The sequence below is a fragment of the Ptychodera flava genome, chromosome 16 (genome assembly GCF_041260155.1).
Source record: "Ptychodera flava strain L36383 chromosome 16, AS_Pfla_20210202, whole genome shotgun sequence".
Taxonomy (NCBI): Eukaryota; Metazoa; Hemichordata; class Enteropneusta; family Ptychoderidae; genus Ptychodera; species Ptychodera flava.
The window spans coordinates 23,154,913-23,179,788 of record NC_091943.1 but is presented as its reverse complement, the minus strand read 5'-3'; the positions used below and the strand labels follow the sequence as shown (position 1 = coordinate 23,179,788).

Sequence of the window (24,876 nt, the reverse complement as noted above, 5' to 3'; positions counted from 1 at the left end):
AGTAATCTAGCTATCGCTATGTTTATACTTTTAAACAAACAACTTTCTGTTGACAAAACAAAGTGGCTGGAGCAGTTTCATGTTATTTGTACTATCCTTCATGAGGGTGATAAAGTACCTGTATTTAGTGTATGAATACAATAAGTGTATAATTGCAAATATTTTTATTAATCATTATTTTTGGATTACATTTCGTTCAATATTAATCCATTATGATACCTCCAATAAGCAGCATTATTTTATTTCAAGTCCGCCATTTCAGTTCCACAATATGAGTCCCCCAAATGTACCATAGGCATTTTTAAGTCAACCCCCTCCCTTTTAAATCTGCTAACCTCCCCATATATAGAGGTGTTTGTGAACACAGTCGTAATAATTTCTGAATTCTGAACATTTACTTGTTGAAGGCATAGGAGAGAGCAAAATGAAATCTTAGATGTGTTTAGGGTGTGCTTGCTTTACATACCCTATTGTTATCTATTTTCCCTTGACCATACACAGCTGAAAACCTCTTTCATGAAAGGAAAATACAAAAAAGAGAACTTGTGTTTTTTATTAGCTCCGCTGTCAGCGACGCGGAGCTTATCAAATAGGTTGATTTTCCGTAGTCGTCGTCATCAGTCATCCGTCAACAATTGACAATTGCCTTCTCCTCTGAAACCACAAGTCCAATTGCTTTGAAATTTTATATGCAGTTCACTTGGGGTGACCTCACTTAAGTTTGTTCAAATCGTGGTGAAATTTGCATATTTGTATTTTTGGGGCATTTTTAGCTCATATTTGGTTTTATATATAAATACCAAAAAGAGCTTATATGATGAGTCTTATGTCTGTATATTTGTGGGTATGTGCGGATGTATGTCCGTGACACACAAAGGCTCCCATACCGCCAAAGCTACCGTCTCAGTATTTGGTGTACAGGTAGATGTAGGGGTTGAGATGTGAAATTGTTCAAATGAACACATCGGTGTCAAAAATGTGCAAATGAGGTAAGAAAAAGCGAAATTCTGAAACAGGCTTGAAACAGGCTTACTCCACCGACTTGAGTCATTTCCTGTCATTGTCATTGAACTGTTACATATTAACAGACCTGCTCAAACCATAGACAGTAGAGGGGAGGAAGACCGTCTATGGTCAAACTAAGGGGGGGCTAGCTGCCTTTCTGCTATGCATGTTGCTAAAGTTGACCTCCAGTACCTAAAGTTTCAGACCTTAATTACTTTTGTCATTCTTGTTTTTCTGGTTTAAATATTTCTTGTTGTTTTTCTGGTTGTACTGTGCAGAAATCATTGTCATAACATCAACGTAGAATTTTCCTGCACTGAACAGATAGAAACAACATTTATTGTTGATCTTTGGTACCCATACTGGTATGTACTAATTCTGATCAAATTTGAGCGACACCGTATATTGCGGTATTTTTTACTAGTGTAATTGAGCGTAGTCGGCTGTAAAGAAATACCACAAACTGTTCTGGTGGGCACAAGTTCGATAAATATTCATAAGGTACGGGGACATCACGACCATGATGTGGACAAAAATACCGTAATGATAGCATTTTATCTGATTTTTATCACCACACTTTCAAAAAGTTTAGTATACATGTTTCAGAATATCGCAACCAGAAACAACCCATTTTTCTACAATTTTGCCCTTTCCACAGATAATTACTAATTCAAAAATTTACCACTTGCCATTGAAATATGATGCTCAAAAAATTACAGAAAAGATCTTTCACTTTGAAATTTTAGTAATATCAGTCAATCACAATGAAATGAACTGTGAAAGTTGGAAAATTGTCTTGAAGGAGGTAAGACATAGTGACAACAAGACCACCACATCCGCCCAAACAAGCTTTGCAAAAGATGCATTCTGAGCTCGAGCAGGCTGTGTGTGGATGTGTGTTGTTTTCTCATGACCTCCCTCCTAAAAATTTTCTAACTTTTGTAGAGTTGAATATTTTGTCACTGACTGATATTACCACGTAGACGATAATTACGCCTTATAGTATCGGCAACTCCTCATAATAGACAGAATTTCGAGTTCCCGTACTGCCACCGGTTCAACGTAAACCACCGTAATTTAACATTTTACAAACCTGTATATGAAATAATCAAAAATAGGAAAATATGTTTTCTACCATCAATGCCCAAGAATATCATGGATTCTGTTAATCATAATCTTCCATCAGAATTGTGTTCATAAACTTTCTAACTGGAACCATTATGAAGGTGTATAGAATCAACTTCACAAATTTCTCATAATCAAAGTTCGTTGACATACTTTGTAGGGTCATTTGATTCATACATGTACGAGTGTATGTAACCTTTGAACAAGTGTTGTTATTTGGCATCATTTACAGCGAAGTTTTTTGAGCCCTTGCTGATTCCAGGGTAGCCTGGTGATATGTAACCAGTTTCCGGCACATCTTTCATGTACTTCATGACACCATTAACCCGATTATTAAAGTTATGCAAGGGAATGTAGAACTTCAACACCCTTGGTGTAATATCAGTGGTACCTCTCTTGGTGGTGAATGGAAGTTTTGTCTCAAAAGAGGGTCAGGAGGGATCCACTATTGTATCAACCCGGCACGTTAATTGAGAGTAGTTTTAAAATTTTTGTCCGGCCTCTTGTCTGATTTTCAGGGAAACTTTCAGACATTTTGTGAAAAGTTTTTTTCCGATTTGCCAGTGTTTGATGGTAAATCGGAATCACTGTGCATTTCGTAAGTCTGATCTTCAAACGAATTTTTCAGCGATCAGTTTCACGAGAACTGGCAGTCTTAAATCAAAGAAATACTGAAGACCATTATTTCATGTCAAGTAAAGTTGTGTCGCAAGTGATTCATTGAACTATTAAACCATAAGTTCCAAAAGATTGATTTCTTCATTGATTGCTTCCTATGTCTCTGTAAAGAGATGACTTGGTTCAATGAACTATTCATAGCAAGTAAACTGCCTTCCAATGGTATGTATCTATTAAAAGCATAGAACTTCAATCAGCTCTCTTTTCAATTTTATATTTTGTCCCGTAGAGTAAATTTTACATCTACTCTCTCGCTACCTAGATACATCATGTACATAGATACATCATGTATCGAAACAAACAATTATTCATATGTTTCTCAATCATTACAAATATGTCTTTGTAATAACATGTTTTGACAGAATTATTACAAATATTTCTTTGTTAGGAGATACCTTTAGAGTACGTACACACAGGAATAAATCAATCAGAATGTGTGTGGATTAGGAAATCATACTTCCACAAGGACGATATCATTTTGGAATGCATTCATCACTACGATGACAGTACCACTCTGTGATTTGAGCTGATAAAGTCGTGCGCACATGCTGGCTGGCACATACAGAGAATGTGCACGGGCCAGCACGGCATTGATTGTAAGTCAATGTTGACTCTAATATTGCCACACCTCAAACAAGGAATATGCTTGACCCAGGATAACAGCGAGACAACAAAGAGTACCGGCAAAGAGAAGCACTGCCAGGTACCAGTGGAGAAGCTCTCTGTAAGAATAGATACTTATGTGACATATCCTCCTTGATTTATGTCTTGCTGTAGTGTTTTCCCACATTTTACCTTTGCACATATTGCCTTAATTATCATAAATTGTTTGCCTCTTTTGCGCAGAATATTAAATCTCTGAGTTCCAAAGTCAATTTATGTCACCTTAAATTTTTTTTGTCAGATTAAGGCAATTTTTTTCAGATTTTTCCCCACTTTTTGATCAAAACTGTAGGCGATCAAAAGTTATGTCGGTTTGCTCCAAAATTATCATAATAATTATGAAAAAAATCATAAAAATTGGCAAAATGTTGCACTAGAATTTTGGCGCTAAAAATCATAGCACTCATCAGGCATACTTCAGCGATGAGGGTTTTATTTTGTTGCAAGACTGAAGAAGACTCGGCCCCAGGTGAAAAATGTTGTGATCAACGTAAAAGCACCTTTTCAAAAACTTTTAGTTTGCCTTCCTTGAAATTTCTTCAAATCTACCATCCTGCCAAGTAAAAAAAAATAAAACACAAAATGAAAAACAATATAGATACATGTGCTAATTTAATTGACAGTGATGAGCTGTGTTCATATGGCGACTGGCAGTGACTGATAATACGATCATACGATTAGCGTTGCTACTGGTTCAAAAATCAACGTTTTGGGGTCTAGGATTAATTAATTGTAGGTTTTTATAAATAATAGTGGTCTTTGGAAGTGAAATATCGACTGATTACCGTAACAGTAATTGGAAGGCTACTTTCCTGACAGGCAGTGGCTGGTCAGGGACAGTCAGTGACGGGCAGTAATTTAAGTTGGACCCATCCAGTGTTCTTTTTGGTGTGAGCACTTATTTTGCAAAACATTGTTGAGAGGATTATTAACCTTTTCACCACCATGGTTGCACCCAAACACATTATTATCAATGGTGAGTGTGGACCTGTTTACAGGGAATAGCCAATGAACAGATTAGAAGTGTTAACTTAAAAAAATGATTGTCAAGCCTTTTTTTACGATGTGATATTCTTTGATTTTCTCTGTCATAGTGATATGAAACTTATTGATTGAATACATACACTCCCATAACTGAATAACTTTTTTGGATTTCTGAGAGCAAAAGAGGTCATCTCAGGTCACACTTCCTGATAAGACTCCGTAAACTAAAGTTTGTATTACAAACTTTGGTTTACAGAGTCTTATTAAACATAGTTGATGCATGCACGGAAGTACTGTGTAGATTTCTTCTTCTTCCCTGAAAACTAGAAAATTTCTCTCAATCAGTACTGGAAGTTCCAACAATACTCGGTAATCCCTGTTAATATCTAACGACACATTGGCAGACATGCCAATGGAATGATGTCGTCCAAAGTTTATCGCTTCAATACAATCGCATTTTGTGATAAAGTGACTGGACAGTGACCTCACACATGAAAGGACGTGACATACCCCACACATCAGATGTTCCTCCGTCAGTTTAATTATTAACACCACTGTCATCAGTTGTTGACAGTAGCGTGCCCATCCTTATAGATAAACTTATTCTTTGACCCTTCCACAGACACGCCCCGGTGATGATGTTCTATTTGTGACCAAGAAATCTGGTCAACAAAACTACCCAGGAATAGGTTTTATCAGCATGATTTTCTGTTTGTAATTTTGATGAAGCTAAACTTTAAAAATCATCTTTTCAACGCAACGCAAGTACATTTTATCTAAAAAGATTTAAAATTTTGTTTTTGCCATGAAGTGGTAATCATGAACATTCAAATATTCAACTGCTTGACCTGAATTCACCTATTTGAAGGCTACACAGGGATGTCTCCGTTTTTGGGACACTCATTACTTCCGTTTACCCAAGCTGTCAAATTTATTTTTGTGTTCAAACAACCTGATAACGATTCAGAAATCATTGAGCTGGAATGTAGGAAATGAAAATTTTTGACGTGATATGTTTTGCACTACAACTGTGCATCAACTCTGCAGAAGTTCATTTTCTAATGTGAAGTTTTAAGGTAAAATGCTCTCCGAAATTAAAAGACGTGAATTTTTCTCAACATTCCGGAAGAAAACTTTGAATCATTCTGAAATCAATGAAATTTGCATAGCTGCGAATTTTATGCATTATGCATGATTTTATTTTCAAATCAAAGTTGGCTCATGTAATGTGCTGACTGAAGAACACGTATAGAAGTATCACTGCTTGCTGATTTGGACCATGCCTACATGGTTTAACAGGCTGAATAATAAACGGGTGCCGCACTCATAAAATGGCACCCCACAGAAAAGTACAAAAAATACAGTATTTCCTGCACGTGCACATCATGATCATAAAAAAACCAAGCATGATGCCATTTACTGGAATGCACAACGCACAATGGCCAACATTTTGTTGTTGTAATCTCTATTTTCTCTGTCACATATTGATTAGTTTTTGAAAATGGCGGGAAATCTAAATGATGTTAAAACGTTTGAATTTACATGCCACTTTGACACTTATGACAGTGTTATGCACTTTTTCAGTCTCTAATGGGTCTTTTTCAAAGAAAACTCTTGGAAAAGGACAGGTATTTTGAGATTGGTTCATTACATATTCGCAGCTATTGAGGCTTTAATGTAAAAGCTAAGATGTTTGCAAATGATTCCTGGTGGAGAAAGGAGAGGGGAGATTTTAAATTGGAAGGAGGATAGCAGGGGGATTTTCATGGTGGGATAGACAGAAAGGGCTTCTCAGGTGGTACATGTAGGAGATGAAAATTTGCAAATCGTGGTAGGAGAGCAGTTGTGAACAGTTTTCCCTTTTCCTGTATATTTAATGTTGTTTAATGTGCATAAAATATAAAAAGACCTGTGCTCCAAATGGAAATGTACAACTCCATGGACATTTTTGCCATGAAGCCACCCCATTATTTCAGCTAGTAAAGCCTCAGCCCACAAGGAAACTGAGAAAAGCACCTGTGTAAAATATGTATTAAATGTGCGTCAAACAAAAAGACAAAATTTATAAAAAGGTTCACTATACCTATACTCTCTTTAAGGTAAAATGTGCCTTGGGGTCAGATATTCAGTTTTTCAAAATTCAAAAATTTGATTTTTCTCCATAGAGTTAACACAAGGATGGCAGCCATTTTGAATTTTAAATATCAGTAAAACTTGGGTCATATGTTTCTCTGGTATCAAATTTTGCACAATGACCCCCGATTTTTATTATTGATTTTGAAAGAGAATGGTTAAATGGTTCCTTAAGGAAAATATGAGCAAAAGTTTAAGTCTTTCACTTTCGACGTGCATACTACCTTAAGGGTCAACTCTGAGGTATCATCAAAGTATGTTAAGTTCATTCAAATCCAAATCAGAGCTGCTGTTTGCATATAGGGTGTATCGTCAAGTTTTGTAAGGGATAAATTTCTGGTTACGTAGCATTAGAAATCCACAAGGGACATCCGCAGTATGTACAACCTCAAGAGAAAATGGCATTTTCACACCCTGAGGAAACGGCGAGTCCCCAATGAATTTCATCAATCGTTTCTTAAGGATTGAGTCCATGCTATGCCACTAATTGGATTATGAAAAGTGGCTGTCAGTTATTTTAGATAAACGTTAACAACGAAGGTTGCTATTAACAAGGTTGATTACATGTACTTGCCAGCACTTTGTTGATGAGGGAAAAAACTATTATAAATGTTTTCGTAATCAGGAATTTGATGACCCACTCTTAGTTCAGATCACAATTAACTTTCAGAATGAAACCATTAAAGGTTTGCCTAGGCACAGCAAAGAATTGTAAAATTAGTAAAATTTAATTATTTTAGCGTTGATCTCCTGACATAAATGTCATCTTTGATCATGTGACTTGGGGACAGATATTTTGACTCTTATACTTTTACAACATTGTTTTGGTCTACCACTTGTGGGGGCTCATTTTGAAGCTTATGGTGTAAATAAAGATAGTTTCACTAGCTTAGTTTTGCGAAAATCAGAAATTTTTTTTGCCCCCATAGAGTCAACACAGGGATGGTGGTCATTTTTCATTTCAAATATCGGTAAAATATGAGGTAATTTGTTTCTCTAGTTCCAAAATTAGCATGTCAACCCCCCTCCCCCCCCCCCCCCCCCATTTTTATTCCTGATTTTGAAAGAGAATGGTTGAAAGTTTGCTTTAAGGACAGGCTAAGCAAAAGTTTAAGGTTTCATTTTCAAAGCTCACACTACCTCAACTGGGACAACTGATTGCTATAGGCTATTGAAGTTACAGGTACAGGTTAAAGGGTTAATGTGAAAGATTGCCAAAGCATAAAGCCATAAACCCACGCACACCTTACAGTATCTGTGCACCCATTCAAAAAACTAGGACAGCTAGGGTTGAAGGACCTTTTTTCCCCTGCAAAGAACAGGATGTAATTGAAGCAACAATTCAGTCTTCAGTGGGCAGAGAAATATATCTACCTGTGTATTTAATGTTTAAAATGGCAATCTCTGGTAACAACTCTCGGCATTCTATGGAAAGTAAAATTAATTGAAGTGACCTTCTGTTCATAGATAGGCAGATGACACAAACTACTACACTACAACAACAACAACAACAATAATCAGTTTTGTTTCAAAATATGATGCCTAGTTGACATAGGTGTTCCTGGAGTGAAGACATTTCTGAGTATAGGCCCCTTCAGTACATGTAGTTTATTGACATAGGGGTAAATATGGAAGTACATGTATTAAGAATGGTATCTGGTAATGTTTTTCGGCTGCACCCTCGTCAGTAGGATTCTGCTCACACGAGGATCACACTAGACATCTCCCACTGTTCTTCACAAGTAATCATGCCATCTCTTGACATTTTCAGCAGTAAACAAACATCTTGATCTCTCTATATAAATTTTTAAATTTCCGAAAAACTCCTCCAATCCATACATCAGCAGGAAGCAAAAATTCATATGCGGAATGATCAAGAAAGCATATTGCTTTTACAATTCTTTGATAATGCCCTTTATTCAATACTCCAGACCAGATATATCAGCAGATATTAATAACCTAAAATGGCAAAAAAGCATGGTTGTATGTTTTCATTGCTGAACCTTGCATGATATATGCAAAGAAAAATTACATTAAAAATTTTTCATATTTAGGTAAAATCTTGCAGACATTTCTAGTGATAATACCCGTATGTGTACTATTAATATGTAAATTGCAATAAGCAATGCACTGTGCATTGAAATTCATAATCAAAGATATATTTCATTTTCATAACAATGGAAGAGTAGCTGTGTTTCTGATAGTAAAAACCTATTGTTCAAGCTTATCCTGCAAGGCCTATCATTTTTCATCTGTCAAGTCAGTCAAAAGCAGTATTGAGCCAAAATCTATGCATATGTTTACCGCACAATTCAGTGGAAATCATGTTTACAGTATCTCTGTTTTCAGGGGACCTTCAAATGCTCAAAAATGTTTGTTAATATTGCAGCATATGACACGTAATCACAACTTGGCCGCATGGTGTATTGATCTATGAGCTAGGGAGATTAAGGGATAAAGGACAGCGATACTTGCTGTTAGATCATCCTAAACTGATAATGACTAATAGAATGTCTGTTTGTAATATCTCTATAACAAGCCATGGTATGACTGATACTGTTCACAGGAAGAATGAGATTGCGTCATTGACACTTTCGTTTATTCAACTCATCGATCGTACAAAGTCCCTTGTGTCTGCAGCTCTTTCAAATTAGAACTATTAATGATTAAATTCAATATCAACTATTGCTGTTATCTTCTGTGTTATATTTTATCATCTTTAGACAACTTTCAATAGATCAGTGCAATATTCAATGTACTCATGAAGGAAAGAAATTCAAGGTCTTCTCGGCATATGATTCCCTAAGCACGTTGAAATTGCCAAACAATATTGTCAAATTTATAAAATTATTATTTTGAAACATATAAAAATTTTCACAATACATACTCTTCTTATAAGAAAACAAATTTGTAAAATTGTTATTTTGAAACATTAAAATTTTCATCACACATAATCTTATTACAAGAAAAATTTGTAAAATTATTTTGAAATATTAAATCCATAATATATTGACTTATTATAAGAAAACAAATTTTGACTGTCATACATGTATTTCTGTGATATAAGCTAGGTAATCATCTTTATCTGGGTACATAATTCAGGGTTTCATGATTTTAATATGGAACTTACATTTTTGGCAAATATATCCTTTTAATACCAAAGAATAAATTTCACCAAATTTTTTCATTGCCACATAATATTTTATCTATCCTTTTCATTACAGGAGAGCATGTGGTGGCATTCAGGGGAGAGAGTGGCACGGCTTACGTGGTGGATGCATACTGCCCCCACATGGGTGCCAACCTGGGTATTGGTGGCAGAGTGATGGGTGAGTGCGTGGAGTGCCCGTTCCATGGCTGGGTATTCCGCGGTGACGACGGCAAATGTGTGGATATTCCATATGCTGAAAAAGGTAAGAAATTAGCGTTCCCATTTTAATAAGTACACAACCAGTCTATGATTGATCACTATATGTGGAGATTATAGGAGTTTCACCAAGGAATTATCCGTATGTCCAGCTCTCCTTGGCATGATGTGTGTGTCCTGATGTCATATCTGACATCTTTGCACTGAACAGAGCTTTGATAGGAGACCTATACAAGACTCTCATTATGTAGGGAAAATGATCAAGGTGGGAAATACTCAAAAATTTACAGGGCTTAGTATTCTTATAATTGTTATCAGTTGCCGGAAACATTAACCACCTGTTGATTCAGTCATAGCAAAGTAACTGTAACTTTTTCCGTGATATCAATATTGATAAGAAAATAGTAAAAACGGTTGTAGTAATTCTTTATTTCTTCGAGTACTTGAAAGTGTAAACAGAAACCTTGAGCAGAAAGCATTTCATGGATATACTTGCCGTTCTCATCGGAGGTAACTGACAAATAATCTCCGTAAAAATTACTTGTGAAGGTTTTTGAATCAATTTCGCCAATAGGAGATGGTAAGCAACTAAAATGAAAGTAATATGCCATACATAATTGTGTTTCATATCCCAATATCAGTAAAGATTTTGATCAAAAATCATATGATCAAAATTGAATATATGTAATGTATGATTATCTCCAAATTAATATGCTTGACAAAGTTTCACATCCCGGCATTTCTATGGCTTTTTGAGAAAAAAAATTGTCCCATGGAGGGACAGATGAATACTGCATATGAAACTATAGGTTATACATCCCGGTATGTTTGAAGATTTTGAATGACGGCTGCCAATTGGAGATAGAAGGGCAATCAACCCTGAATTGTGTGCATGGGAAGTTTCAGTTCCCAGTAATTTATAAAGATAGTTCAGTTTTTGACTAAAGTTACCCATTCAAGGAAAATGTATGATTACAAGTGATAGTCGCCAAGTAACATAAGTAGCAAGGTTTCGAAGGCAAGTGAGATGATATGTGCATATACAGCATTTTGTATCAATCTCTAATAAGCTAGGGAGTCTAAGGGTTATATGCAAAGCTAAAGGGCTCCGCAGGAAAACCGTTTTAACCTCATATCCAAAGGGTTGTTTAATAATTTCACTGGTGCCCTCATCTACATACTTTTATGACCTTGCCAAAAGAAATATTGTCCACTCAAGGAAATTTACAGTGCTCCTCAAATTATAACATTGTAAGATTTGAATTCTAGTGTTTGAAAGGGTTTTTAAATGTATCCTTGGAAACCACCTATTGATTCACTGTGCCAACAGTTGCATTCAGGTGTACACTGTATCTCAGTAAATCCAAACTACGGCACAGAATGACAAGTATGGCTGTCAATCATACTGAACATTCATGACAGATTTTTTACTTCGTAATGAAAGAAAACGGAAAATGGACCTTCCGGGCTACTTGGAGCATCATAAGCAGGATTGTGGCCATTTTGAATTTGAAGTATTGATAAAAGTTGAGTAGTTTGTTTCTCTAGTTCCAAATTTGTGAGGTGACCCCTGATTTTTAAGAGAATGGTTGAAAGTTTCCTTAGAGAATGTTCAGGAAAAAGTTGAGTGTGTCAGGTTTTGATGTGCAGACTATTGCAACTTTCTGACGGCAAAGTATTACATGACATGCTAGCGTGTTTCAGACTTTCACGTCAGAAGCCTTCATATTACTCTGTAGATCACTTAAAAATATCATTCACTGGTTTCACATGAATTTTCATGTTGCAGTGCCGGATTTTGCGAAAGTGAAGTCCTGGAACACCCTTGAAAGGAATGGAATGATCTACATCTGGTACGATGCCGAAGGCAGAGAGCCGAGCTGGGAGCCTCCGGTCATTGAAGAAGTAGAAAACGGAAAATGGACCTTCCGGGGCTACTCAGAGCATCACATTAATGCTCACATTGAGGTAGTGTATTTACTGGTTATATTTCACCTCATCGATGGCATTTTTATCTGAAGTTAAATGAGATAGGGTAGTATGTGCCTCAAAATTGAAATACTTAAATTTTTGCTATAACTTTTCTCAAGAAAACTTTCAACCATTCCCTTTCCAAATGAAGACAAAAATTATGGTTCACCATACAAAATTTTGCACTGAGAAACAAATCAACCCACCCTTGCCAACCCCTAAAATTCAAATTTTCACAAAATTATGCTGTTGAAAACTTTATTTACTCAATGAGTGTCAAAATGACCCCCCCAGGTGGTAGACCAAAAATGTGTTTGAAAAGTTTGAGAGTCTGAATATCTGTCCCCCGTGGTGCATTCTATGAGTACATGGACTCTACACCTTGAGGATGAAGGTCATTTTGCAATATTTTACACCAGTGACAAGTTTTGCAGCTTGGTTGTGCGGGCTGTCACAGTTCTTTCATATCAGAACAAACGTAATGTGTATAAATGCTATCAGTTACTGCGCAGTTAGCCGAAGTGTTCAATGCGTGAAAAGATAAGCATCCCCGTCAGCGCGTCTGATTGCAACTTTTTATGAGCTGTCAGGCAACTTGTCACATGAAAAGTTTAACGCGCCAAACTCAAAACATTGTGGCGCGAAACCAAAAACATCCACTCGCCAAAACAATTTTTTAAAACCACGCCTCCAAATGTATCATTTTTTTCGAGAAATGTGGTCTTTGTTGTACTCAAGACTGACCATCAAATGCAAAGTTACGGCAGGAGATCTCATATACCGCTGTATTTCAACTGCTCTTTCGCCACGCAAAGCGTGACTATATCTGGGGTTGAGATCTTGGGTCAATTTTATACCAGCCTCATCAAAGAACTGGATTTTGTGCGGGTCTTGTTCGTGCAGAAAGTTCACGAATTCATTGCAGTAGGCAATATTCCCATCAGTGAATTTCTCATAAGCAACTGGCGTCAATTTTTTTAACGTCCAGGGCCCACCCGATAGACGTGTTCACAGCTCGTCCAATCGTACTGATGGAGATATCACCATACTCCGCTATCTTTTCTTGAATAGCCCTGTACGTCATAGCTGCAATACAGTAGCTCGAGGTTTTGCCTGGGTATTTGGGTCGGACGGCAAACTGGTTTTGCCGTCCGACCCAAATACCAGGCAAGACCTCGAGCTACTGTACTGCAGCTGTTTATGCCGTCATAGATGGCCGAGAGCGTTTTAATGTTTCAACCAGTTCAATGTCACCATCTTTAAGCTTCGGGTACGATCTCCTGTTTCCCTTTTGGTTTACATGATACAAAGCGGCGCCATAATTTTCGTACCCCTTGATCACTAAAACGAAACTTTTCAGCGACCTCGCGAAATGGAGAAAAATTACCAGTAACTGGATCTCCAAGCAGCAGTATTTCCTGTACAATACAGTTCTGCAAATCTCGGGAGGTCGTTTTCCCCCTTTTCAATCTCCATCCAGTTAAACTTACAAAATTATATTCTGCCATGTCGCTAATTATGCCGGTCTGCTGACGTGAACGTGGCCGTCGAAGCTGTTTGTAAGCCTTGAAAGCGTGCAACAGAATATTATCATGGTGGGCGTGTCTTTGACTTTGCGGTTTGGCGAGTGAATGTTTTTGGTTTCGCGCCACAATGTTTTGGGTTTGGCGCGTTAAAATTTTCATGTGACAAGTTGCCTGACAGCTCATAAAAAGTTGCAGTCAGACGCGGTGACGGGGATGCTTATCTTTTCACGCATTGAACACTTCGGTGAACTGCGCAGTAAATACTATAATTAGCCAACAGAGACGTTTTAAAATGTATTTCAAAACTATCTGCACATTGTTGCGATAGCTGTAAGAGTCAGTGAGATAGTTGCTTGATGACAACAAACGGCAAGGCTCAGTTAGGTTGTATCGTTAACACTCACACTGGGTAAATCTTGCTGCTCTTTGTGTTCATTCTGAACCTTAGCACCGAGAAGGAAAATTTATTTGTCCGAGGTTTGCAAAATCTCAGACCCCAACCCATGTAGTGACTGTTGAAAGAATTCTGCAAACTGATTGTAGCTGGCTAGTAACACTCATATGACATTTTTTAGACATGAAAGTGATCGTACGTACTTGAATCACAAGGCTAGCTTTAATGAATGGGTACATTGTGCTGCGACCATCCATTCCTGCATGTGTCTTTATATGCAATTTTCTCATGATTGTACTGTAGGAAATACCAGAGAATGGAGGAGACGTTTCTCATTTACATTATCTACACGGACCAATCATGGCCAGCGGTGTTGATCTCAGATACACACAGTCATGGTGAGTTAGACAGCACTCCTGATCCCCACACTGTGCTGGTACAAAAACCCAGCCTGCAGACAATGCCCAATAACCCATCCAGTAAACTAGTTTTTCTTTAATACGTCACTGTTAAATGTGAGGTTTATAATACTGTGCAAAATGACAATAATTATTTGCATTGCGAGATGAATCTACCATGTTTTTTTTACATCCAATGTCAATAGATTCTGTTACTTTTTGAGCAGACAAGATTTTTAAATCACTGAATTTACATCAAATTTCAAAACAGTAAAATTAAATGCCTGTGAAATTCAGTAATCGGTAGATATGAGTGGCATTGTAAATGATATTTTCAACATTAACCATTTATAAATTGATATGTTATTAACAATTTGGTGAATTTCTCTTCAACAACGTTGAAATGACTAACTGAAATAGTTTGGTCATATACTGCTGTGATCTATTGAATTTATAAACTGCAAAATCTGTATTTTCATGATCGTCAAATATGAGATGTGTGTCTGATGTATATCTCATGTAGGTTTTGGGATTTAATCGGGCGGCACGTATGGGACGCATCATGGGAACAAGATCCCGACGAGAAACACATCGGTGTTTTGAGTCTTACACACAGAATGACGTTATTTGGTATCCCTATCGCTCCTGTAGAAATGACAGTCAAAGCTCAACAGGTAAAATGATGAACCAGCCACATAGGCATCTCTCAAAATATTGCATTTTATAAAAACCGTGCATCTATATTTTGTGGTACTGTTTGTCCTCACGCAAGTGTGACAATTTTTGACATAGCTACAATGTAACAAATATTGAGCTTCCAAGTCATAGATGGCTGTCACCTGACCATGTTTCAGCCAATCATAATCAAGGTTTAGATATAGACTATTGTGTGTGTGTTGCATTTTGTCATACAAAGAAAAATAGATGTTCCTGCAAGTATCACGTTCAATTGGCCGTACTCACCTAAAAATGAAAAGTGTTTTTTGACAGTTTATCTGATTCATTGTTCTGATGGTATCTTATGGTGATCTATGTAAATAATTTGGAGCTGGAAATAAATGCCCTTTGTTCTCTCAAGGGAATGACAGTGAAGTACAAGACAAGAGAGAGTCAAGAACAGCCAAATGCCTGCGGAGGAAATATTGGAAAAGAAAAATTTATGGCTTGCCCCTTTTGCAAAGCAACATTTATATTATTGAAAAAAGTGGAATTCGTAGAGGAAAAATTTGCATGTCAAATTAAACGATGATTAAAAAATTCCTGTTTTCATTTTCACCACTGTCCCTATGAACTCTGCACAGGCATCTCTTACAGTCATGCAGAGGTTGAAGAATATTGCTTCCAACTTTCCATATCACTATGTACCTGATAACACAACTGCTTAAGTTCCTCAACAGATCGGACCAGGAATTGTTTATTTACGCTTGAAGAACTGGTTTGGTGAAGGGGCTTTTCTTCAGGCAGTAACTCCTATCGAACCGTTGCTTCAAAAAGTCAACCACACAATTGTAGCTAGTTGGACTTGGCCAACATTTATCGCCAAATTCTACCTCTATGGTGAAACTATTCAGGTTGGTTCCATAGGTGCAGCACCCCCTGAGTGTGCCGTCTATTGCTGCTCCCTAGCGTGCTGCTGTGCTGCTGCTGTGAAACACAGGGGGTGTCACTCCTGTACTTATAATTTCCCTGCATGTGCTTCTCTTACTTCAGATTGGTCCTGGCATAGTGTATTTACAATTTGCCAACTGGATCGGCACCAGTGCGCTTCTCCATCACGTCACACCAGTAGAACCATTGCTCCAGAGAGTCACCCACACCATTGATTCTAGCCCCACTGTGCCAACATTTTTATCAAAATTTTATCTCCATGGAGAGATCGTACAGGTTAGTTTTCATGTCCATGATATTTCACTAACATTTTATCAGCTAATTTTGATCACAATTCAACCATATAACATGTGCATTTTTACTAGATCCTTCCATGGTAAAGCAATAGCACTGTTCTCGGTAACAGGTTTGTTACTAAAGATGGCAGTCGGTGCACAACATCAGACATGCATATTGCTGTTGTTGCAGCTTGTAGTCTGAGCCTTGCATATTGTATTATATTACAAATAGTAGTGCAAGAAGTTGCCTACAAAATTTCATTTTTGTTGTTTCTGCAGGTGTCATTTCCGAAAGTGCAATCTAAAATTGCAAACAAATATTATTTTTACATATTGATGGGTGAGCGCTGATGTCATCTGCAAACAGCCCTGTTCACCATGGTTGGGTTTACAAAAAATCACATCAAACACATTAGTAAACTTATCTTTCACTATCACTCATCATCAACATAATCATTTCCTCACACCATCCTCCAAAATCCTTTTGAGTCAATGACACTAACCCTGTTGGTAACGTAAGACATGTACTTGTTCTCTCTGAGCAAAAATAGAAGTGTAATTTTTGCCAGCTCCCAAACCACACAGTTTGGATGCTATAAGAAGCATTTGACAGGTGCATGGTAAACTAGATATCATTGCTTTGGTTGAAGGGAATAGTAGGTGTTCGCCATCGAGTCTAGTTTATAATCAGCATATGCAATTACATGGATGCAAGGGTTTGATCTTCACAGCTTGATTAATATGTCCTGCAATTTTGCTGTCAGATAGTGTCTATAGAATTGCTTTATTTTACATCTGTAACGTGGTACGCGCCTTGAAATTGAAAGACTTTTACGTTTGCTAAAACTCTCCTCCAGGAAACGCACTATCTTTCAAAAATCAATAATAAAAATCAGGGGCCAGTGTGAAAGCTTCGTGTACTCATACTCTTTGTACTATGGAAACAAATTGCGTTAAATTTACTGAGATTTGAAATTCAAGATGGCCACCATCCCTGTGTTAACTCTGTGGGCAAAAATTAAATTTTCAATGTTCACATTAATATATAAGCTGGTGAAAACTATTTATTTCATGAGCTTAAATATGAGCTCCCAAAAGTTGTAGACCAAAAATGCATCTTAATATCTGTTCCCGGGGCACATGTGTTCAGATATACACCATTTTACCCTGAGAAATAAAAAAAACACAGAACAATAATACAGGTGTAGTTGTCACATCACACTCATGCACTCAGAACTATGCCCATAACACTACACAATGCATACTACAAGCTGTTACTATCTTCCTCCTCTTTGCTATGCTTCCCCTTAATTAACCCTTCACCCCCAGTTCCCTGTATACAGGTCCAACTTTACCATAGAAAACAATGGATTTGGGACAAACCATGGTGGTGAAAGGGTTAATGTCATTGTAATATTTGCTGATTTGTAGTGTATTGCTTGCAATAGCTGTAACATTTGGTGATTTTTTCACAGGTTTGGTTTTATTTGTCAATCGTAAATTCTTGTTCTTCTCCTCAAATCATGCTGAAACAGTATTTAGCTCGTCGACACAGCATAAATATGTGTCAAATGCACTGTTATTATTTACTAGTACATTTGAATTCTTAGTCCAGACCAGAATTCACTCGTCAACAATATCAGTGCAGTTTACATGTGAACAGGCCAAGTTGACAAGCTGAATAAAGTGGATCTCAATATTTTTTGTGGAGAGTAGAACAAGAAACGGTAGTTGAAATTAAAAACAAAAAATCATAGATAGACAATATAGATGGCTAGATCATGCACTGTACTCTAATTTTCAAGTTCGTTACTGATTTAATTCATCGACAGTTTGAACGTGATATCATGGTGTGGAACAACAAGCGATGGCTTAGCAAACCCATGTTGGTGAAGGAGGACCAACTGATTGCCAAACATAGACGATGGTATTCACAGTTCTACTCCGAGAACAGTCCGCGATTTACGCACCAACGAGACAGCCTGGATTGGTAGTGAACAAGTCTCTGAACTGTTTCTGATTAATTCTATTTTCTCTGAAAAGAAAGTAAGCGAAATCAAATGAATCCGGATGTTGAAGTACTATGGCAACTCAAACTCAAAGTGCAAGTTACCATCAAACGTGTAGCATGGACTTTTGCAGTTCTGTGCTCTAAGTTTTCCATGTGTGAGATATCTTTCGACGTGTGCTTTAATGAAACTATAAATAGTAAAGGGGGCAAATTTTTACTCTTCATGCAAGCAAGTTTTGAAAAATACTGTTCATATAAAAACAACGAACAACTTCTCTCAATTTTGTGGATAATGAGGATCATGTGAACTTTGAACTCCAACCTGTACTCCACTGGTCCACTGTCACCATCGATAGCAATGGAAACATGCCTAAGCAAAGAAATTGAAATGAATGCATGAAGTGAAAGTACCTCATAGTTCAAACAGTCATTTTATACTGTAAATGCTCTATACTTATTCAGATGCTTTAAATTTTTGAAGGAAAAAAACAAAAAACATCTATGTTTGTGTTTTAGTGTAGGACTGTTATATAATTTTGAGTACAGGCGGAGATGTGCAAGCGATATTACCAATGAATGCTTTCCAATTAAAAACTCTGACATATTTTCTCCAAGGATCAAACTGAGAAAACTACCTCCCATGAGCAACACCTCAGACTTCAACTGAACGTAATTCCCATCCCTCAGGGAGATTGATATAGTAATACATAAACCGCAATTTCTTCTTTAGAAACTTTGATAAGCAGTTTCCAGAACTTTCTATTATTGACAGTCAGACAAAAAAGGGGCACTTTTATCATTCTGTTTCCACTTATCAATCTTAAATTTTTGACAACGAAAAGGAATTTAAGTTTTTGCTCTCCAAATCAATGCAAACATGCTGAATCATCAAATCTGTTTATATCATTTCTCACAATTTTAGTTGCATGTATTTGCTGATGTGCTGCTTTCCTCACAAAGCTTGTAGCATGCAAGGTCGTTTTGTTTTGGTTTTACACAAGGAAAATGGGAGACTGGTTCTTGTGATGGTTGGTGCTTTGCTGTGTAGTATCAGTAAAACGAAGTGCATTTTACATTTTTTTTCCACATATTGTAAAAAAGGAAATATACCATACCTGATTATGGTATGATATGTAAATTAGCGCAGTTCACCAAGTTGCAAAACAATTGGTACTCTTTGACATCACATTTTACCAAGTTTTGAAAGAATATGTAAATTAGTACACTATGACATCACAGTTTACTAAATTTGGATTTTGACAGACATACTTTTCTTATTGTGCCAAAGTTTGATATTGCAAGATTTCATACCTTTGGATGTTGTCACAACATAACACTTATGCTCCTGGAAGGTGTTTTAAAGCATGTGACAGTTTTGACAAACAGTTTGAATAATCAAAATTATCATCAATGATGATGACATCACAAGATTGTTTCTTGTATCAGTACCACCAAAGTTTTATAAGTTTAAATGAAACTTAAAAACACAATTTATCTTTGCAGGTGATCATGTATGTGAATTTTGAATGAAATCTTTTAATTTTGTGACAGTTAAACTTTAAGGCATGGCTGATTGCTGCCTGTGTATTATTTGGATTGCCCTGCTCCAGTGTTAACTGTATGGTTTCCCATCATGCTTAGTGTACCCTTTAGTATGGTGTTTATTTTTATCTATAGAGACAGACTGCGTAGTCTTATCAATTCTTACAACCATAGTGTGCTGTTACAGTACTGCTCAAGTCAAAAAAGTAGCTTGGGCTAGAGAGACAATAGAATAATGCTGCCTGAATTTCATTCAGCAAAAAAAAAACAAATATGGTCAGCAGACTCACTGTAAGGTAAATTTCTCCAATGCTTTTATGAAATCAAATCCTAATTCAGGCAAGATTGCCTTAACAAGTACTCAAATATAGTTTCCAACAAATTTTCTCATTAAGTTATGAAAAAGCACCAAAATGTACAAATACTTATTGAGCATAAGTACTAAGAAAACAACTTGGAAATATTTGCAGTGCATAGTGCAACTTGTTTGACATCAAAATGAGAGACGGTAAAAGCAGGAGCTTCAATGCTAGGACCAATGCTGATTCTTCCTGGCCAATTACTATCCAGTGAAATACATTTAGAATGTTTGTGTGAGACATTTTAGATTTTTAGTAAGATTAGACGCTACACTTTGATACAAAATGTTGAGCCAAGCTTTTACCTTCTTTGACAATTTTGAGTGGTTTCCGTGACAACAGGGAAAAATCATTGAATATTACTGTTACATTCGACTCTTCCACTGAAGGTGTAGCTTGTCTTTTGTATCCATTCAGTATGTTTGTGTGTATTTTCGGTTGTTGCCTCACGACAAGTATTGAACCCAGTAATGCTTGTTGATAAGTACAGTAAATGGGTTAGTGACTTTCCAAAAGTGAAGGATATACTCGCACTAATGCAAGTAAATTAAACGTATTTGGAAAATTGTCCTAACCGAAAATTTTTAGTCCTTTTATATTCTATCAGAATTATAATGTGAGGATGAAAAAGTATATATCAGACAGAGCTATTTTGTAAAAACTGGATCAAAATAATCAGAAATGTGAAAATTTAAGTGCATAATTGTGTAGTTCCTGGCAACTGCGGCTATCACTCTTCTCTTGCCTACATGTTTGCTTGTGGACATTGATATAATAGAGACTATCATTCAATGCTTTCAAACTCTATACCTGATAAATTGTCGCAACACCAGGAGGTAATCGCCAGGCCAAGCCAGTATTTTTTTTATGAATTTCTAAAAGTTTGAATATGCCTGACTTCGTTTGTATCCCATTGTTTCAACTCATACTGAGATTTGGTTGTACAATTGACAATGCTGGCCTTTTCATTCAATCAAAATGTAAATATTTATACAAGATATATTATTTAAAAATAAACGAAAATTACTTTAGAGACCTGATGATAATCTAGGAAAGACTTTTATTCTTTTATTGCTTAAATTGATAATGAAATGCTAGCAATAACTTTACTTGTTATGTTTACTTTGAAAGAGAATTACAAAATGTTTTTTGATCAGCCTGACAAATTTACAGAATCAGTAGTTCTTTAACTCTGAACTTACATGTAACAAAGGAAGTAACAAGAAGACAATGCCTGATCAATGTACACAGGCAATCAGATACTGCTTTGGACAAAGAGCTTGAGCAGTGACCTTTGAGAGGTCAACGCTCTTTTCACATGAAGAAGATTGGCAGCTGTTGACGCTCATCACAGTGATACAGACTTTAAAGGTGGAAGGCTTTCACGTTTGCTCGTAGTTTGCATAATGGAGCCTTGAACAATCCCCATAGTGACTAAGAAAAGAAAAATAGAAATATTAAAATATGTATTCTCTAAATAACCACATTGCACTGATTCACAAAATATGCAAAATATCAAGTAGCCACCTTTTTGCTGATTATTTTTTTTTAACTCCAGATTTTCCTGTTTAAGGTTCAAAACTGATTCTATGAAAGCTTTGGTATAATAATTTTGATGGAAAAATTGTTTCAAAATACATGAATGCATCATTTTTTGTTTTATTTATTTTCTTTTAAAGTGGAAATAATTTTTAGATTTTATTCCATGCACATGTAATTTTTTGCATGCAACAGGCACACTTGTGTCACAGAGCTAGAGATGAGCTGTATGTTACATTCCAAGATTTACTTTCCTATGGGGAGTATACTGTACAGACAATGCATGGACATAATAGTTAGGTGTTGTTGTGGTAGAGTATGGTCTTTTATCTTGCTCTTCAAGGACAACAGACAGACTGGTGCTGGGCAAGAGTGATGACGTTGTGTGATTGCTGTTGCAGTCTGCGGCACATTCTTAGATAGCTTTCTTGTTCTTTTAACACTGAACATCATATAACTTTTAAGGTGACATCTGTGTGAATACCTGCTCACAAGTATATTATTAAAAACATAGACAGTGGAACGGAAGATGATTGAAGAAACCTTGAAGCTCTTGGTAAAAACAATGTTGCGTACAGAAATGCATTTATTTATAATTGGCATGAAAAATTTATGTAAAGATAAGCAAAGCAAACAATGAAATAGCAGTTGTATTTTCATTTTATGGTATCTTTTCTAGGCCCTGGCTATTCTCCCAACTTTTTATGAGGAATTTGAACATCTCACCATGTCCATGTAAGACCTGCTTGCACATTGGTCAGTTTCTTTTCAGAGACAATAGGTGTGATTGGTTGACACCTTTGTATTGTTCTTTGTTTTCAAATGAGTGATTTAAATGATTGCAAGTTTGTATGATTTTGTAAACCATCTTTTCTGACTTTTAAACCAGATGTGGTCTTTAATATTTATCATTACAAGGGGAGAGTGGAATGTCAATGTTGTTTCGTGTTGCTGACCAGCCTCTTAATTTTTATTTTTCAAATTGTTTTATATAAAAATGTGGTAAAATTACAATCTCTTTTATGTCAAATTCTCTTTCCAAGAGTTTGATCTGACATATATGCACATCAGTGGAAATCAAGGTCAAGTGATGATGGAAAAATTCCAACTCTATGTGGCAAGCTCTGATACACGTACACCCATGGGGAAATAGTCAAGACCTGATCAAGGCACCAATAAAATTTCGAAAAATAAACATTCATATGTAATCAGAAAGCCTTGTAAAGTTCATATAGGAGTTCAAAGTTCACATAGCCATTGTTCATGTGCAAATATAATATGCAGTTAAACTGCAGAAATAAACAGTACAGCGCTGATCCTGTACTACTCTGTAATGATTTTTATTTTTAATGTTCCCAGTACACTTGCATTTTTTTTATTTGCTGCATGTATTCAGAAAGTGACAGTAAACTCTTTATTTTATTGTTATTTTGCAATATTGTATCTTCTTTGCAATCAGAGGTATACCACATCATTTTCTGTGAATGTATTCTTGGAGTGGATTGTTGATGTGTTATTTTTTTCCCGTTGTGATAATTTTGTTACCCTAAATAATATAGTTGTAAATCTATGAGTTTTAATAATTAAAGCCATAAATGTGTGCAATCATTGAGTGTTAAAATGTGTCATGATATCACCGGTGTATCAACAGCATCATTTTTTTTGGGGGGGGGGGGGGGCGTCGTATGGACATTACAATCGCAGGTCAGGCAATCATCAAAGCTTTTCAAAAATCAGTTTGGTATTCACTTCTATTTCTGGTTGAAACTTGTTTCACCATATGACAAGAACATGCAGGATTTTTTGGGGCAGATCTTGTGATTTCCTGATATCTTTTGGGGCCAAATCAAACTGTTTTCAAAAATAGGTACAGTTCTTTTCTAATATCCTTCTTGTGGGGGCTCATCTTACATCGCTTGGAGTAAGACAAATTTTTGCTGTCTCAGTTTTTTGAAAATCAAAAAATAATATTCTTCCCCATAGAGTTAACACAAGGATGTTGGCCATTTTGAATTCCAGATATCAGTAAATGGTAGGTAATTTGCTTCTCTAATTCCAAAACTTTGCGTGGTGACCTTGATTTTTACTCATGATTTGGTAAGGGAATGGTTGAAAGTTTCTTCAAGAAAAGAAGCTATACTTTGAGTTCTTTCACTTTTAAGGTGCAATTGCTACCTGAAAAACCAAAGTCCGATATTATACTGGTAGCACATGTCAGCATGCACAGAACACAAGCCCACACATCCCTCCCTATGGTACAAATTGGTTCCTGTCTGAGGGCACCTGTAATGGTGTACACATGCAAACATACCCCCTAATAGGATATTGGTGAATATACTACAGCCTAGCAATGCCAAGTAATCTTCAATTTTAGCCAAGTGCCTCCCGGGAAGTTTACTTTCTTTGACACATGTATTTTTTCCCCATGCAAAGAATTAAATTGATGAATGGGAAAGTTTTCAAGGGTGCTGATAAACTTATCAAAGATGCTCATTAGTCTTCTGTTGCCAGTAACATTGTGGCACAAACCTGTCATTTCTTTCAATTCAAAGTTACATCAACGTTCCTCTACAGACATTGCCTCTACAGACATTGCACTTTCATTGGGTGGTATTTTGAGGATTACACCATCGATCCATAAAAAATACAATCTTGACCACTGGGGGCGCTGTTGTGTCAGCATCAGATTGCCTACAATGCACAAATGGAAGACCACAATGCACAACTTTCCGATCCTTCCCCTACAAATTCTGATTCCGACATACTCATGACAATTTGTATGTGAAATATTATAGCAAACAGACATATCCTCTTTGAAGTTAACATGTAGCAAACTTTCTGTGTACACATATAGGTCTCTCACACACAAAGGCACATAACCAGATATACAGACCCTGACAACATTATCTTCATGTCAGGAAAATTGCTGAAATCCCTGGAAGCAAATAACACAAAACATGGATAACGACATTAAAATAAACCATACCAAGATTTATTTTCATTTTGCCTCGCCAACTTCTATACAACTGTCAGTAAATGTTCTTTGCCACACCATAGACCTTACCATTAATGAACGGCCATACTTTCTGATAAAAAACCTAATTTTTCCTTGGAAAGGGACAAACATGAATCCCTAAACTTCATAACCAACATCACGAGAAAAAGTGTCAAATATTTCTATTGAAGAGCGGACATTAAATCTTGGATGTTATTAAATTCTAATAAATAGGTAAAGACTGTAATTTTTTTACTGTATTCATTAAAAAATATGAACCATCTTGTATTATAAGTTATC

At 36.4% G+C, this 24,876-nt stretch overlaps 1 protein-coding gene across 2 annotated transcripts in view; it reads left to right on the top strand.

Annotated features, from left to right (window-relative positions):
* LOC139114345 (cholesterol 7-desaturase nvd-like) overlaps positions 1-23,189 on the top strand; it is a 40,309-nt gene extending 17,120 nt beyond the window's left edge. The window contains exons 2-7 of one of the 2 annotated variants that reach the window (XM_070676011.1): positions 9,813-10,001; positions 11,745-11,923; positions 14,150-14,244; positions 14,768-14,918; positions 15,955-16,128; positions 17,963-23,189. In XM_070676011.1, the coding sequence (XP_070532112.1) occupies positions 9,813-10,001; positions 11,745-11,923; positions 14,150-14,244; positions 14,768-14,918; positions 15,955-16,128; positions 17,963-18,124 (950 nt within the window). In that variant the 3' untranslated portion in view covers positions 18,125-23,189. Of the gene's footprint in view, positions 1-9,812; positions 10,002-11,744; positions 11,924-14,149; positions 14,245-14,767; positions 14,919-15,641; positions 15,816-15,954; positions 16,129-17,962 lie in introns of both variants that reach the window. The other variant, XM_070676012.1, reaches the window with a different exon arrangement.
* The last annotated feature ends 1,687 nt before the right edge of the window (positions 23,190-24,876 follow it).